This window comes from Girardinichthys multiradiatus, chromosome 6 (genome assembly GCF_021462225.1).
Source record: "Girardinichthys multiradiatus isolate DD_20200921_A chromosome 6, DD_fGirMul_XY1, whole genome shotgun sequence".
Lineage (NCBI taxonomy): Eukaryota > Metazoa > Chordata > Actinopteri > Cyprinodontiformes > Goodeidae > Girardinichthys > Girardinichthys multiradiatus.
The window spans coordinates 3,953,917-3,976,157 of record NC_061799.1 but is presented as its reverse complement, the minus strand read 5'-3'; the positions used below and the strand labels follow the sequence as shown (position 1 = coordinate 3,976,157).

The 22,241-nt window shown below is 42.7% G+C and overlaps 1 protein-coding gene across 5 annotated transcripts in view; it reads right to left on the bottom strand.

Moving 5' to 3' along the window:
- The window catches only part of LOC124869941 (casein kinase I-like), a 45,602-nt gene that overhangs the window by 15,122 nt on the left and 8,239 nt on the right, over nucleotides 1-22,241 (bottom strand). For 2 of the 5 annotated variants that reach the window (XM_047368202.1, XM_047368203.1), the window contains exons 3-10: nucleotides 19,579-19,648; nucleotides 17,624-17,772; nucleotides 17,296-17,530; nucleotides 16,242-16,327; nucleotides 16,063-16,147; nucleotides 15,800-15,948; nucleotides 14,019-14,099; nucleotides 8,333-8,434 (exon numbers count right to left, since the gene is read on the bottom strand). In XM_047368202.1, the coding sequence (XP_047224158.1) occupies nucleotides 8,333-8,434; nucleotides 14,019-14,099; nucleotides 15,800-15,948; nucleotides 16,063-16,147; nucleotides 16,242-16,327; nucleotides 17,296-17,530; nucleotides 17,624-17,772; nucleotides 19,579-19,648 (957 nt within the window). The remainder of the gene's footprint in view (nucleotides 1-8,332; nucleotides 8,435-14,018; nucleotides 14,100-15,799; nucleotides 15,949-16,062; nucleotides 16,148-16,241; nucleotides 16,328-17,295; nucleotides 17,531-17,623; nucleotides 17,773-19,578; nucleotides 19,649-22,241) is intronic. The other 3 variants (XM_047368204.1, XM_047368205.1, XM_047368206.1) reach the window with 3 other exon arrangements.

Here is a 22,241-nt window from a genome sequence, read left to right as displayed (position 1 = left end):
AGCACGCAGCCTAATGGACATGAAAAGGGCTCCACGTCTTTCTCTACTCACCAGCGCTGAAAAGCTGCCCACTTTGATGTATATGATGCTGTGGTAGAGGCGGCTCGTGCGGGAGACCCAGCCTTTCAAAGCACTCCCGTTCAGCAGCCAGACCCAGAGATGCTGACCTAACTCTGGGACGCTCCTGATCGATCCTCCCGCCTGGAGGAGTGCATCCTTTCTCCACGGCAGCTGCCACGGGTGGCCTGACACCAGCTGCTGCAGGTTCGGGAACCATGGCGCACCTTTGCATTCAGGGGCTACGAGAATCACTGAGAGGTGTTCCTCTCTGACTCGATCCAGGAGCCGCGGGATCAGCGGAACTGGAGGAAAAGCGTGAAGGAGCCTTTTTGGCCACGGGCTTTGAGCAAAGGCGTCCACTCCTAATGGGGGATCCTCCCATGGGCTCAGTGAGAACCACAGCTGGCATTGTGCGTTCTCCTGTGTGGCGAAAAGATCCACTGCTGCTTTCCCAAATCTGCTCCAGATCTGAGCAATCAGCTCGGGTTGGAGACTCCAGTCCCCGTGACGAGGAGCAGCTCTGGACATGATGTCCGCTTCTCTGTTAAGGATGCCGGGGATGTACACAGCTCTGATGGAGAGCAGGTTCGTGCGCGCCCAGCACAGCAGCCACCTGGTAATGTTTAGCAGCTGGGCTGCTTTATGTAGGCTGCTGCCATTCTGTTGTCTGTGTGGATCAGAACATGCTGATTCCACAGCAGAGGAGCAAAATGCTGTGTCACCTTTCACACTGTGAGAAGCTTCAGCACGTTTATGTGGAGAGATATGTGGTCTGGCCACTGTGCTTCCACCACCTGAGACTGACACGTTCCTCCCCATCCGGACAGGGTTGCGTCTGTGAACACTGAGACGTGTGACGTCGGTCTGCTGAGGGGAATTCCCTCTGACAGGATGCGGGGAATTTCCCCAGTGGGCCAGGTTGGGTCCCACTGAAGGAAGGACTGAGATCATCCGCCTCTTATGACGCACATTATCTATGTGCAGGCAGATGAACCATCTCTGAAGACGTCTCATATGAAGCAGACCCAGCGAAACAACCACGTGAGCCGCTGATATCATTCCCAGAAATCGCATAAGTGACAGAGCTGTCACTACGCTGTGAGGTTTGACACGGAGGAGAAGCGCTGACAGCACGTCTGCTCTCGGCTGTGAGAGCTGGGCTCTCATTGTGGCTGAGTTTAACTCGACCCCCAGATAAACGATCATCCGGGATGGGAAAACAGAGCTTTTTTGCCAGTTTATGGAAAACCCCAGGACTGTCAGATGTGCGGCCAGCGCCTTTGTCTGCACCGCCGCTTCCTCTCTGGACCAAGTTAGCAAAAGCAGGTCATCCAGATAAAAGAGGATTCTCATCCCTGCCGAGCACAGCAGCTACAACGCCGTCTCCACACATTTGGAGAACGTGTATGGAGCGAGAAAGTAACTGAACGGCAGGCGGTTGTACCGATATGAGATCCCCTGATAAGCCAAATGCATATATCTGCGGTGTTTCGGGATGATGGGGATGTGAAAATAAGCGTCCTTCAGATCTATGGAGGTGAACCAGTCGTTCTGCCGAACGTTCTCCATCACCTGTCTGACTGTCAGCATGTGGAAACGTCTCTCCATGACCGATTTGTTGAACAGGGACAGATCGAGAATCGGTCTCATTCCTCCTGTTTTCTTGGGAAAACCCCATATTTTCCTCTCCGTGAGTAACCCTGGAAAATAAATTTTTTATCAGGAGTTCCTGCAGTTCTGACACGGAGAATGGAGCTCTGCTACGGGGAGGACAGGACTGTCTCCAAAATCCCTCTGAACGGTGGGGGGTATGACAGGAACTGTAGCGTGTAACCTCTGTTGAGCAGTCTGTCCATCCACCTGTCCAGGCAACATACGCGTTGCCACTCTGAGTAGTGCTTTGAGAGCGGCCGCGCATTTATCTGTCGTGCCGTGGTCCTCATGAATACGAGCCAGGCTACAGCACCTACCGCCATTACCCGATTTGGATACTGATCGGAGGTAACCAATGGGGGGCTCTGATCGAAAGGGCTGTAAACCAGTCTCACCAGGGGGATATTCACCCAGGCTCGCAGCTTGGTGTTGACCGGGGGCATCACTGATGTGCTGCTTCGTAGGGAGCTGCTGTTGTGCATCCTCTGTGATCTCACCCGCTCACAGCTGGGGAGGACAGGAGGGAGAAAGCAGCAAGCGCGGCTCTACCGGAGCAGCATAGGATGCTCTTGTGGAGTCATGTTCAGATGGAAGAACAGAAAAGGGTGGCTTTGAAACTGTGAGATCGTGGAGCCTCTTAAACGGCCGTTTAAAAGGATCCGTCTCATTTGGTGTGGAGGATGCGTGTGAAGAAAACACAGCGGGATTGTACGATCTGGCTGAGCCAGAATTTACCGGAAACTTGCTCTTAGAGAAAATTCTGTGTTTTATTTCAAAAGGGAGGGACTCAGGGAGCCGCAACAGCAGCTGTGGAACGCCTCTGCTGATACCGCTGATCACGGCAATCCCGCCAGCGGCCGGTGGTATGGGAGGAACGGATGCCGGATGTCTCCTGACCCGTTCAAGCTCCTCTTGATAGGTCTGCATCTGCCCCAGCACAGACTGGAAATGAGGACCTAATAGCCCATCCGGACTGACTGGTCCCTCCAGTAACTCCCTCTTAAAATCCTCGGGAATGGAGGAGGAGAGCTGAAGCCACATCTGTCGCTGTAGCAAGGTCTGCCAGGCAGCAATGCGGGAGGAGCACACAGCAAACGCCGCACACAGGTTAAGGATGGTGTCCGCAAAGTTGCAGAATTCCTCCACATCGTCCAGTGGCAACTCCATCTCCTGAGCCTTCTTAGAAATGGAGTAGGCCAGGAAGGCAGTGTTGATCGTTGCTGCAGCAACCTGAGCGGCACACTGGTGGGATTGATCTGTCATCCAGGCCGTGATCTGATCGCTGGAGGAAGGGGCCACAAGCCGTCATCCGATGTGCCGGGCCAACCTAACCCCAAAAAGTGGCGAGAGACTGGGCTCCAACGCGGGAACTGGGGGAAACCCCTGATCCGTCAGGGACTCCACCATCGTGATGCGTGTGAAGGTGGAGACCAGTGCCTCAGGCTGAAGCGGCTCGGCCACCGCTCCTGACAGGTAAGCAGTTACCGCAGGGAAACAGGCCAAACCGGATCTCGGCGGGTCGGATGAGCTGAGGCGAATGTTCACGCCAGGTCATCAGTAGGAGGCTGGGCTAAAGGCGCGGGAACAAAGACACCTTTAGCATAGCATTAGCTACCTTGGCTATGATGTCCGGCAGCATCGCCAGAGGTTTGGTGGTTGCTGACATCGGGAGGTCCTGAGCTTGGACTGGTGTAGCACCTGCCTCCGCGTCCTCCATCAGGAGGAAGGGAGCGTACATACCACCAGTCGCTGTCTCGGGGGCAGAATCGTCAGATTCCCGCTCAGCATCGAAGATGGTCCACTACGTGGAATTCCCCTTCTAGCGGGGAGAAAATTGCTAGCCGCCATTGGTTCTCATCCGGAGGAATACGCCTCCAGTAAGGGCAGGTGGACTGCGGGGTCAGGGCCAGGTTAGCGTGATCGGGACCGAGGCAGCCCTCGCAGATGACATGCAGGTCGTAGTTCATAATGTAGCCAGTATGACAAGCAGGGCAAAGGCGGATAGTGCAGACGCTAGCCATCGTTCTTGTATAGTATCAGTGTTATTAAGCTGTCGCTGAAGAAAAAATGGGAGCCGTTTGCCCGGTCTCACCGTAATTTATACGGATCAGGGTGGGGCCCAAACAGCAGGTGGGCGTGGACTAAAGTTTTCAGTGCTGCGCTGCGCGTGAAGGGATAAACCCACTAACGACAGCCTTAAAGGGCGAAGCCTATACGTAATAGAAACACAGAGATATAAATAGAACACTGAGGAGTGAATCAGCAAAGAGTGTCAGTGTAACTTGACACCTGCAGCATTTCTAACGCAGCACCTCACTATCGTCTCATCATGGCGGCGCATGCTCCCGAACTACCGCCCATAACTCGAAAACCATAAGGGCTATCGACATCATTCTTGGACCGTTTTTCTCACAGGGTAAAGAGAATATTAACACTTTTTTCTTGAAAATATAATATTAAAGGCACAACACTAGGTGAAAAGAAAGGGAAAAATGGAGAAAAAGACAAAACTGCCTGAACATAATCTCGAACAACGTCTAATAACTCGAAAACTATAAGGGCTATCGATTTGATTCATGCACCGTATGAATCAGCAGGCCTTGCTGAACAATCGTGAAGCTTTTTGAGTTTCTACAAAAATCTGTCTGAGAGGTGTGACTCTGTGAAAAAGTGGATCATTTTAACCATTTTTAACCGGAGTGAAGGCAAATTTTCCACTCTCAAACCAACCTACTTCACAAGGAAACAAAAAAAAGTATCCAAACACTTTTTGGACCGTAGGTATCAGCAGGGATCAGTGAACAATCCGGGAGATTTTCATGTGTCTACATAAATCCGTGTAGGAGATGTGACAGTGTAGAAAAGTGGATAATTTTGAAAGTTTTCAATTTCAAGCAATTTTGGAAAAGACAGATTTATGACAAAACGATAAAACGTATCAAAATAATTCCTTCACTGTGAGCGCCAACAAGGTCTGAAGGTAAATCTACATAAGGCTCATGTCTCTACCTCGAACGGTTTACCAGAGGCGGCGATTCAAAAACATGTGAGTTTAATGATTTTTTGCTCTTATTTTTTTTTAAATTCCTATAGGTTTCCCATGCAGGGTGTGTTGACTTTGCGTTGTTTTGGGGCATTGCTTTGGGGCATGAGGGTGACATTTTCTTAATCGCGAAAGAGCATCCTACGTTTTGATGTATAATTTGTATAGGCAGAGCGAAAATTGAGCAAGTGAGGAGAGTTTGTTCGTTCTTTCTCAGGTTATTCAAAAACCTAGAGTGTACATTCTAGCAACAGAAGAATTCCGTCATTGGATTACATTCTAAAACAGAAAATCTGAAAAAATTGGAATAAAATTTTAATCAAAATTATAGAAAAACTGTAAAAGGTATCGAAATGTTGAATTATACAATAATAGAAGGATGTGAAGGTGTTTAAACAAATTTTAGTTTAGGGATGTGCACATTTATCCAAAAAGGTTACTGAAGCTTTTAATTTTTTATGTTTTTACTTGTGGAGCCAGTGGTTGGTGGTCAGTGGTGACGAACCTGAGGAGAGGGAGTACATATTGTATGTACATCACATGCCACAGATGTGTTTATCGTTTAGAAAATGTCACATACAAATTCCACACAAAGCGCTCTATTCTGATCCGCTGAGTTTAACTCCAGACCCCATTTTGGTTCCGTGATGCTTTGGTTCCATCATCAATGGAAATCAAATTTATTAACCAATGGAGGCCTGGATTTGGAGTCACACACAAAATTAAAGTGGAAAAACACACAACAGGGTGATGCAACTTTGATGTTATGTCCTTTAAACAAGTCAAAATGAAGCTCAGTATTGTGTGTGGCCTCCACGTGCCTGTATAACCTCCCTACAACGCCTGGGCATGCTCCTGATGAGACGGCGGACGGTCTCCTGAGGGATCTCCTCCCAGATCTGGACTAAAGCATCCACCAACTCCTGGACAGTCTGTGGTGCAACGTGACGTTGGTGGATGGAGCGAGACATGATATCCCAGATGTGCTCAGTCAGATTCAGGTCTGGGGAACGGGCGGGCCAGTCCATAGCTTCAATGTCTTCATCTTGCAGGAACTGCTGACACACTCCAGCCACATGAGGTCTAGCACTGTCCTGCATTAGGAGGTACCCAGGGCCAACAGCACCAGCATATGGTCTCACAAGGGGTCTGAGGATCTCATCTCGGTACCTAATGGCAGTCAGGCCTCTGGCGAGCACATGGAGGGCCGTGCGACCCTCCAAAGAAATGCCACCCCACACCATTATATGCCATCCTGAATGAGCTGCACTACCTGAGCCACTTGTGTGGGTTGTAGAGTCCGTCTCATGCTACCACGAGTGTGAAAGCACCACCAACATTCAAAAGTGACCAAAACATCAGCCAGAAAGCATAGGTACTGAGAAGTGGTCTGTGGTCCCCACCTGCAGAACCACTCCTTTATTGAGTGTGTCTTGCTAATCGCCAAAGATTTCCCCCTGTTGTCTATTCCATTTGCACAAAAGCATGTGGAATTGATTGTCAATCAGTGTTGCTTCCTAAGTGGACAGTTTGATTTCACAGAAGTTTGATTTACTTGGAGTTATATTGTGTTGTTTAAGTGTTCCCTTTATTTTTTTGAGCAGTGTATTTCTCCAAAAATAAAGCCTATTTAATATGGCAAATACTAAGCTAATATTTGCCATATAATATTATTTATCTCCTTACTATTTATTGGGCGAGCAATTAATTTACTAAGCTATGTATTTATTTCTGAATTTATTTATAATTATGGCAGGACTTGTCCTCCACAGGTGCTGTATGTAAGCAAGAGTCATTTTAAATTGAGAAGAAAACTATTCAAGAAGAGATGTCCATTCATCAGTCCTGTTCCCATGACAACAGTTGGAGATGAAGACCTTTAGTTCCACCATATTAGGACAGAAGCATCAAGTAGACACAAAATGAACAGCTGAACTTGGAGAGCTTCGTTATTGCCTCCCAGAGTTCCAGACATGTCGTAAGATCAGGAGTTTAAAGGAGAATTCCCGAATCAGGACAACTGCTGTTAAACTGCTTAATTAAAACTGAGAAGCCTTAAAGATGAACATTGCATGAACCAAGAAGCACAAAGAAGAGATTCATGATGATGCAGGCATCCCAGTCAGAGATAAAAGCTTCCAGGTAGAGATGCAGTTAAACCGTCCAGTGACTGAAATCGGACAACCAGCCCTGACCAGTGGTTGGTTAGTCAGACAGAAATATGATCTTCTCTTTTTTTCATTGATTTTCCTAACAGTCAATGCAACATACCTAAAAGTTGCCAGGGTGTGCCAATAACAACACTCATTGTTGTGGATCTGGAGTATTAAAGGTTAGCTATTAGCTACTCAGCTAACTCAGCTATATTCAATATCAGTAAAGTGTTAAACAACAAAGTCAGGGGAAGCTCAAGAAGTGGAAGAAGCTATTTAAAAAGGAAAATATTTTCTACAAAGATTTTGTTTATTCATTTAGGCTGCTACTTTAAAGTAGCTGCTTTCTGCTGTGAGAAAGTCGATAAGAGGAAGGCTGAACATATTACAGCAAGTAATGCTGTTATGGAATTAGATTTAAAAATGTTTTAAAAGGAATGATTTTTTTGTGGCACTAGTGGCCTTTATTTTTTTAAGTAGGCAAACAGGAAATGGGGTAAAAAGAGGGGGAAGACGTGCAGCACAGGTCACCAGGGTTCGGACTAGGACCTGGGACAGCTGCGTCGTGGACTGAAGCCTCCGTATATGGGTCGCAGGCTCTGCCGCTATGCTATACGCTGCATCCCTAGATTTGGCAATGTTAGCAGTCTTCTGGACATTAGAAACGTTGGTTGAAGATCTACATTCTTACACATATACCCAGAGATCGATGGTAACAGTTAGTAATGCTAACTACACTAACCACTAAACTAAAAGATTAAACTAAATACTTAAGACAGCTTATGTCAATGTCAACTCTAATCATTTTTGTCTTTGTTTAAAAATATTATTAAGAACCTGTTATACAACAGCTGGTTTCTCACACAACGTAAACATTTAATAACCAGGCTACAAAGGCTAAAATCACATTTTAAATACTGGTAGTTTGTACAGAGAAACCAGTACTGCCAGGTTACATTACAAACACTAGATATCAGAAATTGGCCACAGATCTCTGATTGGTGCATCACCAATTCTGTTTCACAGCGAAACATTTGACTCCAGATACTGAGGTTCAATAGAAAACCAAGATTTCTTTAATGAGCTTTCCGTTTTGTGCAGAAAAAGCAACACTAGCTCCATATCTTCAGTTTGGTGTTGTTTGATGATTAAATGATTCAACTATTTCCCAAGACCACTTTAAAAGATTTGAAAGTCTGCACAGTAGTGTAAGGAAATATTTGGGTAAAGGTACTGCATAAAAATAAAACATACATAATCCTGGATTTCTGTTGAAGTAACCCATCTGTATGAATAATTTAGTATGCGAGGACACTATCTCACAGTCAGCCTGGTTCCAGACACAAAGAGGGTCATGCAGGCAGACAGAGACAGATAGGCAGACAGACAGGAAGCCAGCAGAGCTAACCCTTCCTCTTAGTACCTGGACAGACCCGCCCAGCCTATCTGCAGTGAGGTGGGAGCCCAGCAGCTCTTGGTTGGTGACTGGAATGGGTTGAGACTCACTGCCTTTCCCCTCTGGAGACTAGAGGAGACGGAAGGATGATCCCAGGAAAACGGAAAGGTACATAAAAACAACACAACAAAGAGGAGGAGGATGTAGATGAGTTAGGAAAAAAGAAAAGTCAAAAAGAAAATGATAGAGTAGGACAGGGGAATGTTGAGAAAATGTGAAACAAAAGAGGTGAAAGCACAAGGCGATGAGACAAAGGGAGCATCAAGGAGAGAAAAGAGAAAAAAGTGAAAAAGAAACAGTGAGTTCAGAGTCAGTATTTGGTGAAAGAGAATCAGGAGGAGTTCAGTACAGTACGTTTGCACTGAAAAGTGCTCATGTGTGAAGCTCCAAGCAGAACAAAGGCAGCCATTGGGGGTTCTACGGGTTAGTGAACTCCCAACCTGCACTGTGTGGTTAACCAGTTAGAAATAATGCCAAGGAAAGTAAAATGGGGATAGAATGACTGAATGCTCAAGGCCTTGGGTTTGTTAAAGCCTTAGCAATGGTGAACTGTTAGTGCTGAGGTCTTCCTACACCTTCACACCTCAGTACCACTGTATCCTGTGATCCGCTCCCAACCCCACAGAGAAACGGAAACACTGCAGGAGATTTGTATTGCACAAAGGCATCAGAAACAAACTGATGTTGCATCCTGAATCCTGTATCATGCCGTACAAGTCCAAATAGGAACATAGACATAGATCCTACTGAGATATGAAGTCGAACTACTTCCATCGCAAATGAAACCCTCACAGCAGTTTTCATCAACCAACTTGTAACTTACTTTGGAAGGAAATGAACAGGGGTGTTATCAATAATGACAAGCACTTAAAAAATCCTAACGGACATCTGCACCTCCAGCCATGGGGGCATTTATCAATTGAACTCTTGTTTTAGTTGCGATACCTTAAACTCAGTGTCAGATTTTTCCAAGCTAGTGTACAAAACATCTTGGATTGGTAAAGGACCATCAGTTGCCACACTCTCCTCTAGAAAATTTCCCTTTCAGTCCAAAATATGTGTCAGCGTCACTGTGACTACTAGCGCCAATGTGACTACTAGCTAAGATGTGACTACACTACTAGTTAAGATGTAACTATGCTACTAGTTAATATGTGACTACGCTACTAGTTAAGATGTAACTACGCTACTAGCTAAGATGTAACTATGCTACTAGCTAAGATGTGACTACACTACTAGTTAAGATGTGACTACTAGTTAAGATGACTGTGTGCTCTGAAATCATCTGTATAGTGAGGAGGGATATGATAATATGATGGCCAGAGGAATCCATTACTCCTCCTGGACCATTTGTGGTTAACTAAATACAGGTTCGCTAAGATCTAATTGTTTATAATAGGTTGTTTATTTATTGATGCAAAAGCTGCTTAAAACCGTGACCTAGAACTGCCAAACTTTCTTAATAAATTATTTCACTCATAACAAGGATTCATACAGTCTAGGGGCCTCATGTACGAAGCATACTTACGCACAAAAACCTTGCCGCGCAACGTTTTACGCACAACTCAGCATGTACGAAGATGAACGTTGTGTGAAAGTGTGCGGAGGCCACGCAAACTTTTTCAATCAACAATGATAAACTGCAGAAAAGTAAAACTCACCGAAATAAACTAAATATCACACAATTCAGTGTCATTTCATTCATGGTGAATCAAACCTGATGTTTTTTAATAAGTTTGAACTATTATGGTTCAAATCTAGGCGATGAAACTGAATGGAAACAACCTCAGTTGGAAGGAAACTGTAAAACCTATTTTTGTCACTGGTAGATGGAAGTGCTCACCGATCTGAGCGCTGAGGAGCTTAAAATGCATGTGAATCATCTAAGGGACACTTTCATTCTTACTGAAAAAGAAACCTGTGTCAGATCACCAGATTAATTAACAATCTGTTCCATTTTTAATTTCCCCATTATCACAGAAAAACACAGATGAGGGCAATAATTTAGTTTCTTCCCCTTCACAAATTGATTCTCTTGTTCATAGTGTTACTTCATCATTGTGTGGTGCATTAGCCAAGGTAATTATTTGTAGGTGGCTGGCTCCCCTGTTTAATTCAGAGCTGCGTACTTTAAAGCACAATGTTAGAAAACTGGAGAGAAAATGGCGCTCTACACACCTAGAGGACTCCTAAATCTGCAAAAATAGTCCAATAGTCTAATAGTATAAATAGACACTTCGCAAAGCTAGAACAGCTTATTTCTCATCATTAATAGAAGAGAACAAGAATTATCCTAGGTTTCTCTTTAGTACAGTTGCTAAACTTACACAGAGTCATAGCTCTGTTCAGCCATCAATCCCCTTAGCTCTCAGCAGTCATGACTTTATGGGATTCTTTTTAAATAAAATTGACACCATTAAAAATAAAGTCACTGGCACACTCCTGAACATGATTACTTCATGACACAGCATAGGAGGTAACTGTAGAAGCTGATCTGTGTTGGGACTGTTTTGATCCCGTGGAGCTTCCTGAGTTATCAAAAATATTAGATTTTTCTAAACCTTCAACTTGTATGTTAGACCCAATCCCAACCAAATTATTTAAGGAAGTGTTCCCTCCGATTACTAGCCCCATTTTAGATATGATTAATCTATCTTTAGTAAATGGCTTTTAAAGTATTTGTAATTAAACTTTACTTAAGAAATCTTCGCTTGATCAAGGTGAGATAATAATTTACAGACCTATACTGAATATTCAGTTTTTATCTAAAATTCTTGAGAAAATGGTTGCTAATCAAGTGTGTGAGCATTTACACAGCAATGACCGGTTTGAAGAGTTTCAATCAGGTTTCAGAGCTCATCATAGCACTGAAACAGCTCTGCTGAAAGTCACTAATGATATTCTTATGATCTCAGACAATGGACTTGTGTCTGTACTTGTCCTGTTAGATCTCAGTGCTGCATTTGATCCAGTCGATCACAATATTCTCTTAGAAAGGCTGCAATATGCTGTAGGGATCAGGGGAGCAGCGCTAGGCTGGTTTAAATCTTATTTGTCTGACAGATTCCAGTTTGTTCATGTAAATGATAAATCATCTTTAAACTCCAGGGTTAATTGTGGAGTACCACAGGGTTCAGTGCTCTTTACTATATATATATGTTTCCAATAGGTAAAATTATCAGGCAGCATAGGATACATTTTCACTGTTATGCTGATGATACTCAGCTTTACTTATCCATAAATCTTGATTAACCCAACCAGTTAGATAGACTACAAGCATGTCTTGAAGACATAAAAACTTGGATGACTTTGAATTTTTTGCTTCTAAATTCAGACAAAACAGAAGTTGTCATCTTTGGACCAGAATCCTTAACTAAGTAGTTTCTTTTTCAATCAATTAATGTGGACAGCATTAAATTGACCACTGGTAATAGAGTTAAAAACCTTGGTGTTATTTTTGACCAGGACATGTCATTTAAATCCCATATTAAACAGGTTTGTAGGATTCCTTTCCCTTCACTGGCTCCCTGTTAAATCCAGAATACAATTTAAAATTCTCCTTCTCACATATAAAGCCCTTAATGATCTAGCTCCATCATCTATCAGAGATCTGATTGTTCCATATATTCCTAACAGAGCACTTCGTTCTCCGACTGCAGGTCTACTGGTGTTTCCTAGAAGTAGAATGGGAGGCAGATCCTTTAGTTATCAGGCTCCTCTCCTGTGGAACCAGCTCCCAGCTTTAGACCCTGTCTACTTTTAAGGCTAGGCTTAAAACTTTCCTGTTTGATAAAGCTTATAGTTAGAGTGGCTTAGGTTATCCGGAGCTATCTCTGTAGTTATGCTGCTATAGGCCATAATGACCACTTTCACTCTCTTCACTACATCCCAATACTACTCTCCAGTTTTGTGTTATTTGATGTTATTTCATCTTTTAACTTTATGCTTTCTCTCTGTTTTTTCTCTTCCTGGCGCACAGTGGTCAAGTCCAGCCTAACCAGTCACAATCTTCAATGCCTAGCTGTGGTCAACAGAGAAAGGTTTGGAGAAACCAAAATAAAATCACAACTTTGACGATTTTTGTAAAATATAGTGAAAAATACCAGAGACAAAACGGCTAAAATCAAGGCATCTCCACGGAAACTACAATGACTGCAGTTAACTGCACTTGACATTCTAAGCCCTCTGATATTTGTAGCACAATTAAGTTTTTCAGACCTGGAGATGAGGATGGGAGGAAACTCACAAATATTCAGTAATTAAAATAAAAAAGGTTTTAATTAAGCTTCTGGCAAGAGCTGGGAAAATAGAACCATTAAGTTCTTTTAAGACGTTATACATTTAGGTCGCAAACCTGCAATGTGTATTTGTCAAAGGAGTGGTTGTTTTGTTACTTTTACATTATATTACTATTTCAGTGGAAGTAAAATGACACGTAGAAATACATCCTATTTCCAGGATGGGTTGGTGACCACCATAAAAAACAAACTTGTTGCTATTATTGTGATGGACTGGCAACATGTCCAGGGTGTACCCTTCTTATTGCCCATTGACCACGGGTACAGGAAATGGAGTAATAGATGGTTGTTACTACTAACTGAACTCATATACTGTTATATTTAAAACAGCCTGTTTAAAACCTGTTCTGGTGAGACATGCTGTATTTGGATTCATGGGGCATCAGAGGGACAAAGGTTGATCTAAATCAGAGCAGAAATGTCACAATGTCCAACTAGATGCATTTGGATACATTATTATTTAATTTCCATCACACTTCTACTATCGTGAAGTGAAACCAGACTGTGATCACCACACTCATTATGGCACAAAAGCCAGCAGTGATTTCCTTTGATTTTAAAATGCTCAGACTTTGAATTAAAACTTCCTTCGATATCCCAGCAACCATCATCAGTGATTGTGGGGACAACCTGAGGTGTGGACACTTCGCCCATGAGCTACACATATCACACAGAGCCTGCACACAGTCACAGTTTTATCAATCACTACATGGGAAGAATAAATCCCAAAACGAACCCACACAGAGGAATCCTCTAAGTCTGTGCTTCCTTTGTCTTTACAACTTGCTGAGGAGGCTGCTGCATTTAGCCCCTACACTAGGGTGCTTTTACAAGGCTTTTTTTTGTTCATGTGGTGAATAGAGAATTACACATAAACTGAGAAAAGAGAGCTGAACAGTCGCAATCTTTCCTGGATTGTTATGCCACTAGAAAGTCTGAACAAACGTAATGATACCAACTGTATGACTGAGATCCTTCCCATAATATTAAGGTGATAAAAAAGAAAGTTTTGTTGGATTTCAGTGATCTTTGGTTCGGTCGGCAAACCTTGGTGGAATCTGAAAATCTTACTCATGAAAGTCAAGCAAGTTATTCTCGCCAAAAATAAACAAATAATGGAAGCTAGAAAGAGGAAGGAAAAAAATAATGCCAAGCATCATCAAGCACAAAGTTAAAGAAACCATCAATGGCTTTGAAGTAAGCAAACGAGACACATAGCAGTTCAGTATGAGCAGCTCAGTGTGTATTGTAAAACTCAGAGAAAAAGTTTCAAGTTTTTTTTTTAGATTTAAACAAAGTATCTGAGACTGTGCACAACCCAACCCTGTTCCATGTTTGTTTGCATGAGTGTGTACCTGGTGTTTGGTCTGAGGTGCTTTCTCACGATTGCTTGTCTGAAGTTGGGTTTCAGTAGTCACCGGTCCAATAGGAGTGGGCTAAACACACAGGATAACGTGGGGATGGAGAAGCAGGAGGGGAAAAAGGTTTGTTACTGTACATCTTCTTCTGAGAACCGGTGAATAAAAAATTTACTGCTCAAAAAATGAAAGGAAAACTTTCTTTTTCTCACTTTTTAATCAAAGTGTGATTATACTCAAGTTAGTTAAACCTGGAGTATTGATCTGGTCAGTTCAGTAGTAGAGGGGGCTCTTTATCAGTGTCAGTTGGTTTTAATGAAATTAATAACAGGTGCATTAAAGGGACAACAATGAAATGATCCCAAAAACAGGAATGGTTTTGCAAATGGAGGCCACCGAGAGTTTCTTGCATGATCAGCTTGGTGGTGGTTCAGTGTTGGTCTGAGGCATATCCACGGAGGGACGCACAGACCTGTACAGGATAAACGATGGCACCCCGACTGCTATTAGAAATCGGGATGAAACCCGTAGATCCAATGACGATGGTGCAGTGGGTCCTAGGTTCCTCCTGGTGCATGATAATCCCTGGCCTTATGTGGCAAGAGTATGCAGGCAGTTCCTGGAGGATGAAGGCATTGATACCACTGAATGGCCTCCGCTCTCCTCTCACCTAAATCCTATAGAACATCTCTGGGACATCATGTTTAGGTTCATCTGATGTCACGAGGTTGCACCTCAGACTGTCCAGGAGCTCAGAGGTGCCCTGGTTAGGATCTAGGAGGAGATACCCCAGGACACCATCCGTCATCTTATAAGGAGCATGCCCAGACGTTGTCAGACATACATACAAGCATGTGGTGGGCCATACAAACTACTGAGTACCATGTTGAGTTGCTGCAATGACATTTCAGCAAATTGGACAAGCCTGCTGCATAAGTTTCAGTTTAAATTTCTCTGTGACTTCAAATGAAGCCATCTGTGGGTTGATCATTTTCATCAAATTATGTAGCATTCTTTTGTTCCTAACACAGCCTTTCGATATCAGTATGGATATCCAGCAAGATTTTACTAACCAACCGAGATCTGATGCATTTTTAAAGTGTTCCTTCAAGTTTTTTGAACAGTGTAGTTAAAAAACATTGGCTGTTTGCAAGAATATGTCCAACTAGCCAAAGGGAAGATTTCATACTGGACAAAATGCTGTTCTAAAACTGTATGGATATGAATGACTGGTCACTTGGAAAAGCTAACACAAAATCTGTCAAAACTCATCTAAATGTTCACAGGACAGAATTTCAGAAGTTGGAACCCCTTTAAAAAGACGATCATGTCCATCTGATTGTTTTATGTAAACAGAAGCCTGCATATTACTACAGGTGATTCCTGATAGCTAGAAACAACATAAGAAATAGTGAATGTTGTTTATCTTGATTTCCCCCAATGCAAAAACCTTTGCTTTCCAATAGCAGGTCCACTCCGCTAATTCAAAGTTAAAAGGTATGAGAAGTTTTCTGAATCTCACACAGATGGAGAAAAACAGATCTGTTAACCATAAATGATCTTTTAGAACATAGAATATTTTCATACTGGCTGACATTGAAAGTTGCTGCTGAATGCTTTCAATATTTGGCTGCACTCTCTAGCTGAATCCAATTAGGTAACCAGAACCCAGCATCCCTGTAAAGCTGAACTCAGTAATGATTGTACCCTAAACCTGCAAGATCACATCAGCTCAACCTGGGGCATGGAAAGGACACAAAAACTAACTTTTCACTAACCAGTGGCTTTCCAGTCCAGTCATATTGATAATCAAAGATGTATCCATTCCTGTCGAAGAGGTCTGTGAAGAGTTTCCTCAGATAGTCATAGTCTGGCTTCTCAAAAAAGTCCAGCCGCCGCACATATCGCAGGTAGGTGGCCAACTCTTCTGTTACATTCACACAAGGGCAATTCCCACACAAAGAGTCAGCCAGTGGATGCAATAAGAACTGAATGACCAATTTTCTGCAATAAATATACAGGTTTATTTATGAATACAAACCTGGGAAATTTTCACAAAGCACCTCTATTGGTGTGTCTCTCTTTGTGTCTCCTATTTTCTGATAACGTTCTTTCAGAGTGTCTGCCTAAAGAAAAGAGAGGGGAAGCGGAAATGAATCAGAGGAAGGTTCCACATGGATAAATGACAAAATGTTTCAACATGAGTGGTTGTTTTCTTACCTTTAGTCCCTGCCATGGCAGGCTGCCCCGCAGAAAGTACATGAACATGTGGCCTAAAGCTTCCAGGTCATCTCTTCTGCTTTGCTCTAAAAGAGTAAGCAGAAGTTAAGATGATAGAAATACATCGGAGGAAAGATCTGACAGATGCTTATTGAGTTTAGTGTAAAGCTGAAGATTAACGCCTGTCTGAACATTAGTTTGTTCCATTTTTAATTGATAACTCTAGAACCAAAGAGGGTTTGTCCCCCTCAACCACTGAGGGGGGGACAAAAACTAAAGTTGTGATGATGCAATTTAAAGATAAAGCATATCAGTTAAATATAAAAAGCACATTATATTACCAAAATACAGATTTTTCTCCTTGGAATAAGAAAAAATGATTTCATTAAGGCAGAACCTAATTTTCCTTTCATTTTAGGCTTCGTTTTTCTGGGGGTTTGACTTTTTTGTATTTTTTGATTTGTTCAGACCTTTGGATGGGGAATGGGTATCAGCTGTTTGGCTGTTGACAAATATGTTTTCAGCTAGGTTCATGGGTCAGATAATAATGGGGTTTGCTTTGAAATGTTGTTAAAAGTTGATATGTCAATATTTCTATAGAACGTCTATAAAGGAGCTGAAAGAAAAATACAGATTTGTTCCTTAAAGCACCTAGATTTCCTAAGAATATACTGAGATATCCAGTCTGGAAAATGGTGGTTGCTTTTCATCTTGTTCCTAGCAAAACCTTGCTGGAGTTTTACTTTATTGTTTAAATCAGGTTAGTATTGGGTCACAATAAAAAGGCAGAATTTTCTTGCAGACAACCTGAATAATAGCAGTCTCACTTTGTTCTCGTCATCTAAAGTGAACACTGCAGGTGGGAGGGTTTGTGCTTTGGCCATCATTGTGTTAGTTCTGGGACTTCCAGTAAGGTAAAAACCTCTGCTTTTAGTCTCATCTTCAGGGCTCAAGATTAAATTCTATTAGTGTGCATCACTGCTGGTACATACAGTACTTTTTGTGATCACCACATACTGTGTGTGTATATAGAGGAGCCATAAAAAACACTCACCTTTCCCCAAATGGGTATTGATACTCATGTATCTGGCAGTTCCAGTCAAACTCTTGTGTTCTCTGTATGGGATATGCTTCTTTGTCTCAGGGTCTATGTATTCCTTTGCAAGGCCAAAGTCTATGATGTGAATGGTGTGTTGCCGTTTAGAGCCGGGTCGACCCACCAGGAAGTTCTCAGGTTTCACGTCCCGATAGATGAGACTTCTGGTGTGGACAAACTCCATACGGGTTATCTAAGGGAGACAACAGGACCAGCAGCATTTAGAACAATCAGTTACGAGTCTTTTCTGAGGTTTGAGTTTTAAATAGCAGCTTTGATGTCTTACCAGCTGTATGGCTATCATGAGTACTGTTTTCAAGGAGAAAGTCCTGTCGCAGAGGTCAAATAGGTCTTCTAAGCTGGGTCCAAGCAGCTCCAGAACCATGGCATTATATTTACCACATGGTCCAAAGTAAAACACCTGAGGTACGCCCTCTGGACGACAAGCAGAGGAAGATGGGACAAAAAAAACCAAAAAACAATCAGTGGCATTTAAAACAGGCTTTTTGTGCTCCACGCTAAATCAATATCACCAGAAGACTTCAAAATGACTTAAGGTTTTATAATTGTGCAGTAGGCTAAAGCCCTCCATCGTACTCCCCAAAAACACGAGTCGTCCCGTTAGCAGTAGATTGTGGCGCCTTATTTCAAGGAAGCCTAGCCTATGTAACGATTTTATCATATTAGGCTATAGTTTATAGATTAGTAAACTAATAATATATAAACTATAGCAACAGTGCCACAATCAGCGCAGGTTCAGAGACAAGGAGACGAGCCTGGTGCCCAGTGCCCAGCTATAAACCCAGCAAACCAGCTCACTGGCAGGAGAGAAACTAAAAAACAAGGTACTGATAATGGAAAAATAAATAAACCATAAGTTAAGTCATAGATATAGTAGCCCTGTAACAACAATCTATTCTGTGCTTTACAGCGTTTCATCGCAAGACGAGCACACACCTGGGAAGGAGGAGGAGATTGGAAAGGATGGGACTGTGTGGACAGTGGTAGGGGAGGAAGAAAGTAGAGGGAGGCGTCCGAGCCAGAACGCGTTGACAGAGCGCCTGATCCAAGATGCCCAGACCGCGTTCCTCTGCTTGGTGGATGCCGAAATGCTTATCCACGTTCAGGGCAGCAGTGTGGCTGAAGTTTTAGGAGATGATTCCTCCTTGGACATGAATGTGGATGAGCTGAAGGCATTTTTAGCGCTAGTTTATGTCCGCAAAGTGAAAGGGGGGCGTAACATGGAGCTGTCCAGCTTTTGGTCAGATTAGTAAAGCTTTTTTTTTTAAATGCAACCACTACTCTGTATTATTTTTCAGTACAATTTATAAATGATAATAAAACATAATAGGTTTTAAGTTTGGCATGTGACAAAAATTCTGACTTTGCTCTTATTCCATATGACATTAAACATACAGTGTACCTAGAGAACACAGCAGTGATGGACTGAAGCAGTTAATCATTGCTTATTGAAAGTTTGTTTTTTTTACAAAAATAACATGATAAACATAAAAAATCTAAAGTTTTTAACTTCACCTCTGTAAGGTCAGAACCCAAACACATATTTCCAGAAAATTATAATCAATTCGTCTCCTGTACTGTATCTGACTCTCAGGTACAACCACAATAATTAGATTTTACATAGACACACTGGTTTTAAGATGCTGTAGTGTCATTACTGCTCAAGCAGGACCGTTTTACTTGCCGCTATCCTATTTGCCAGAAATGTGTAAAGACTTAGTGCAGCTTGTTAAGGTTAATTAGGGCTCCCCCTGGTGGCCCACAGCACTTGGGGGACAAATCTACACCCTCAGCAGCATTGAAAAGACAGAAAATAAAGAAAATACAGATTTCAGAGAAGTTGGTCTTTTTTTTTTGACAATATACAACATATTAACATACTCAGAGTTTATAGACTAATATAACAGGGCAAGAAAACAACAGATTAACATAACATTAAGTGAAAAATGTTGATTATCGTCTCACTGTGGCATCCAGCCTGATGAACCCGTGAACATTTTGTCCTTGAAGATATGGAAAGCTTAATGCAGACCTTCTCAGGTCCACTTTTAAAAGGCCAGGGCTGCTTCAGCAGTTAAAAAAGGGACCTACTCAATACTATGTATGCAGTTACATTAATCACTGCATTGAATGCTTTAAAGAGACTAATCCTGTAAAGAAATATATGTCTAGCCTTAAAAACTAAAAGAAAACCCACCAAGAAGCACAGACATGGCTTACCTGAACTTCCCAGCTGTTTGTAAAAGCGATATTCTAGATGCAATTGTGGTGCCCGCGACTTGATCGGTTCCTGCAAGAGAATCGTTTCAGAATCAGAATCATCTTTAAAGGATCTGCAGAATCTTCATGAACAGCACTGAAACCCATCTACAGGTGTTGGACAATGAAACTGAAACACCTGGTTTTAGACCACAATAATTTATTAGTATGGTGTAGGGCCTCCTTTTGCAGCCAATACAGCGTCAATTCGTCTTGGGAATGACATATACAAGTCCTGCACAGTGGTCAGAGGGATTTTAAGCCATTCTTCTTGCAGGATAGTGGCCAGGTCACTACGTGATACTGGTGGAGGAAAACGTTTCCTGACTCGCTCCTCCAAAACACCCTAAAGTGGCTCAATAATATTTAGATCTGGTGACTGTGCAGGCCATGGGAGATGTTCAACTTCACTTTCATGTTCATCAAACCAATCTTTCACCAGTCTTGCTGTGTGTATTGGTGCATTGTCATCCTGATACACGGCACCGCCTTCAGGATACAATGTTTGAACCATTGGATGCACATGGTCCTCAAGAATGGTTCGGTAGTCCTTGGCAGTGACGGGCCCATCTAGCACAAGTATTGGGCCAAGGTAATGCCATGATATGGCACCCCAAACCATCACTGATCCACCCCCATGCTTCACTCTGGGCATGCAACAGTCTGGGTGGTACTCTTCTTTGGGCTTCTCCACACCATAACTCTCCTGGATGTGGGGAAAACAGTAAAGGTGGACTCATCAGAGAACAATACATGTTTCACATTGTCCACAGCCCAAGATTTGCGCTCCTTGCACCATTGAAACCAATGTTTGGCATTGACATGAGTGACCAAAGGTTTGGCTATAGCAGCCCGGCCGTGTATATTGACCATGTGGAGCTCCCGACAGATAGTTCTGGTAGAAACAGGAGAGTTGAGGTGCACATTTAATTCTGCCGTGATTTGGGCAGCCGTGGTTTTATGTTTTTTGGATACAATCCGGGTTAGCACCCAAACATCCCTTTCAGACAGCTTCCTCTTGCGTCCACAGTTAATCCTGTTGGATGTGGTTCGTCCTTCTTGGTGGTATGCTGATATTACCCTGGATACCGTGGCTCTTGATACATCACAAAGACTTGCTGTCTTGGTCACAGATGCGCCAGCAAGACGTGCACCAACAATTGGTCCTCTTTTGAACTCTGGTATGTCACCCATAATGTTGTGTGCATTTCAATATTTTGAGCAAAACTGTGCTCTTACCCTGCTAATTGAACCTTCACACTCTGCTCTTACTGGTGCAATGTGCAATCAATGACGACTGGCTACCAGGCTGGTCCCATTTAGCCATGAAACCTCCCACACTAAAATGACAGGTGTTTCAGTTTCATTGTCCAACACCTGTAGTTAAACCCACATGACATTGACTATGAATTTCTGGAAAATGACTTATTTGAGGAATCTTAATCTAAAACATGCATTCAAGCCTTCAACCTAACTCAGCATTTTACATATTTATATATGATTTAAATTCTATTCCCAATTTCACTCAAGTCTCACAGCAAACCACACGGCTGCATTTGTGTGGATATACAGGATGTTTCACAGAAGTGCTTCCAGAGATTGGTTATCCAGGAGTGGTGTACAGCCAGTTCTTAACTGGTCCTACAAAAGAACCTGTGATGCTAACCAAAATAACAAAACCAACAAATTGCCTCTCATCCTCTTTTACGCAGAACGTTTGTGGACTACAAATCATATGATTTATCTCAATACCCCTGCAAACAGATGCCCCAATATCCCATCTTAGTTTAATAACACCATTTTAAACAAATAGCCTTGCAATCCCAACCAGCTGATCTGTAATTGGTGCCAGCAGCGCTCAGATCATAAAAGTGATTGAAGAAGTATTTATAAACACTATATTATGATATTAAAAGACAAATAATTTTTAAGAACTTAGTTGTAAAATGTGCCCATGGATACAGTAGAAACTACATAATATTCAGCATCTGTAAAGTACCACTCTATGTAGCAGGTTGACTTATCTACTTAAACTCTGTGACAATTCATTAAATAGTGTACAGGGCCTGAAATTTGCAGCGGGATTGCGGGTATTGCGCATTACATTTTTGATTCCCGCAAATATAGGTCTTATAATGCAGGACATTCCCGCATGGAATCAGCGAAATGTAAGGACGTGGACGTTTGCACCACCGTCACTTGGCGCGTGCGCCAATCGGGCGCGCTCCCTTTCTCTCAGGATACGAGCTCTCTCCGCTCTCGCTTTATCCCTCTTGCAACAATTGTAGGATTAAGGTAAAGTTGCGGTTAAACATGGACCGTTGGTTAAAACACAAATCAAATGTTACATCAGCTGAAGGGGAACCCGCTCCCAAAAAAACACCTCAAGAAAAACTCACGGATGGAGGCCGCGCTGAAGCCAGTGATGTCGGGTGTGACCCAAAACCTCTGGATTCTCATACAGGTAGCGCTGGTAACTTTATGAAGCCGTCCAAAGACAAGTTTCAGGCTAACTGGCTCAAAATATACCCATGGCTTGAACATAATAATGGTGAAATGAACTGTTCTGTTTGTAAAATGTACGGTGCTGTGCCTTTTACGAGCCGGTGCTATAAAACATCAAC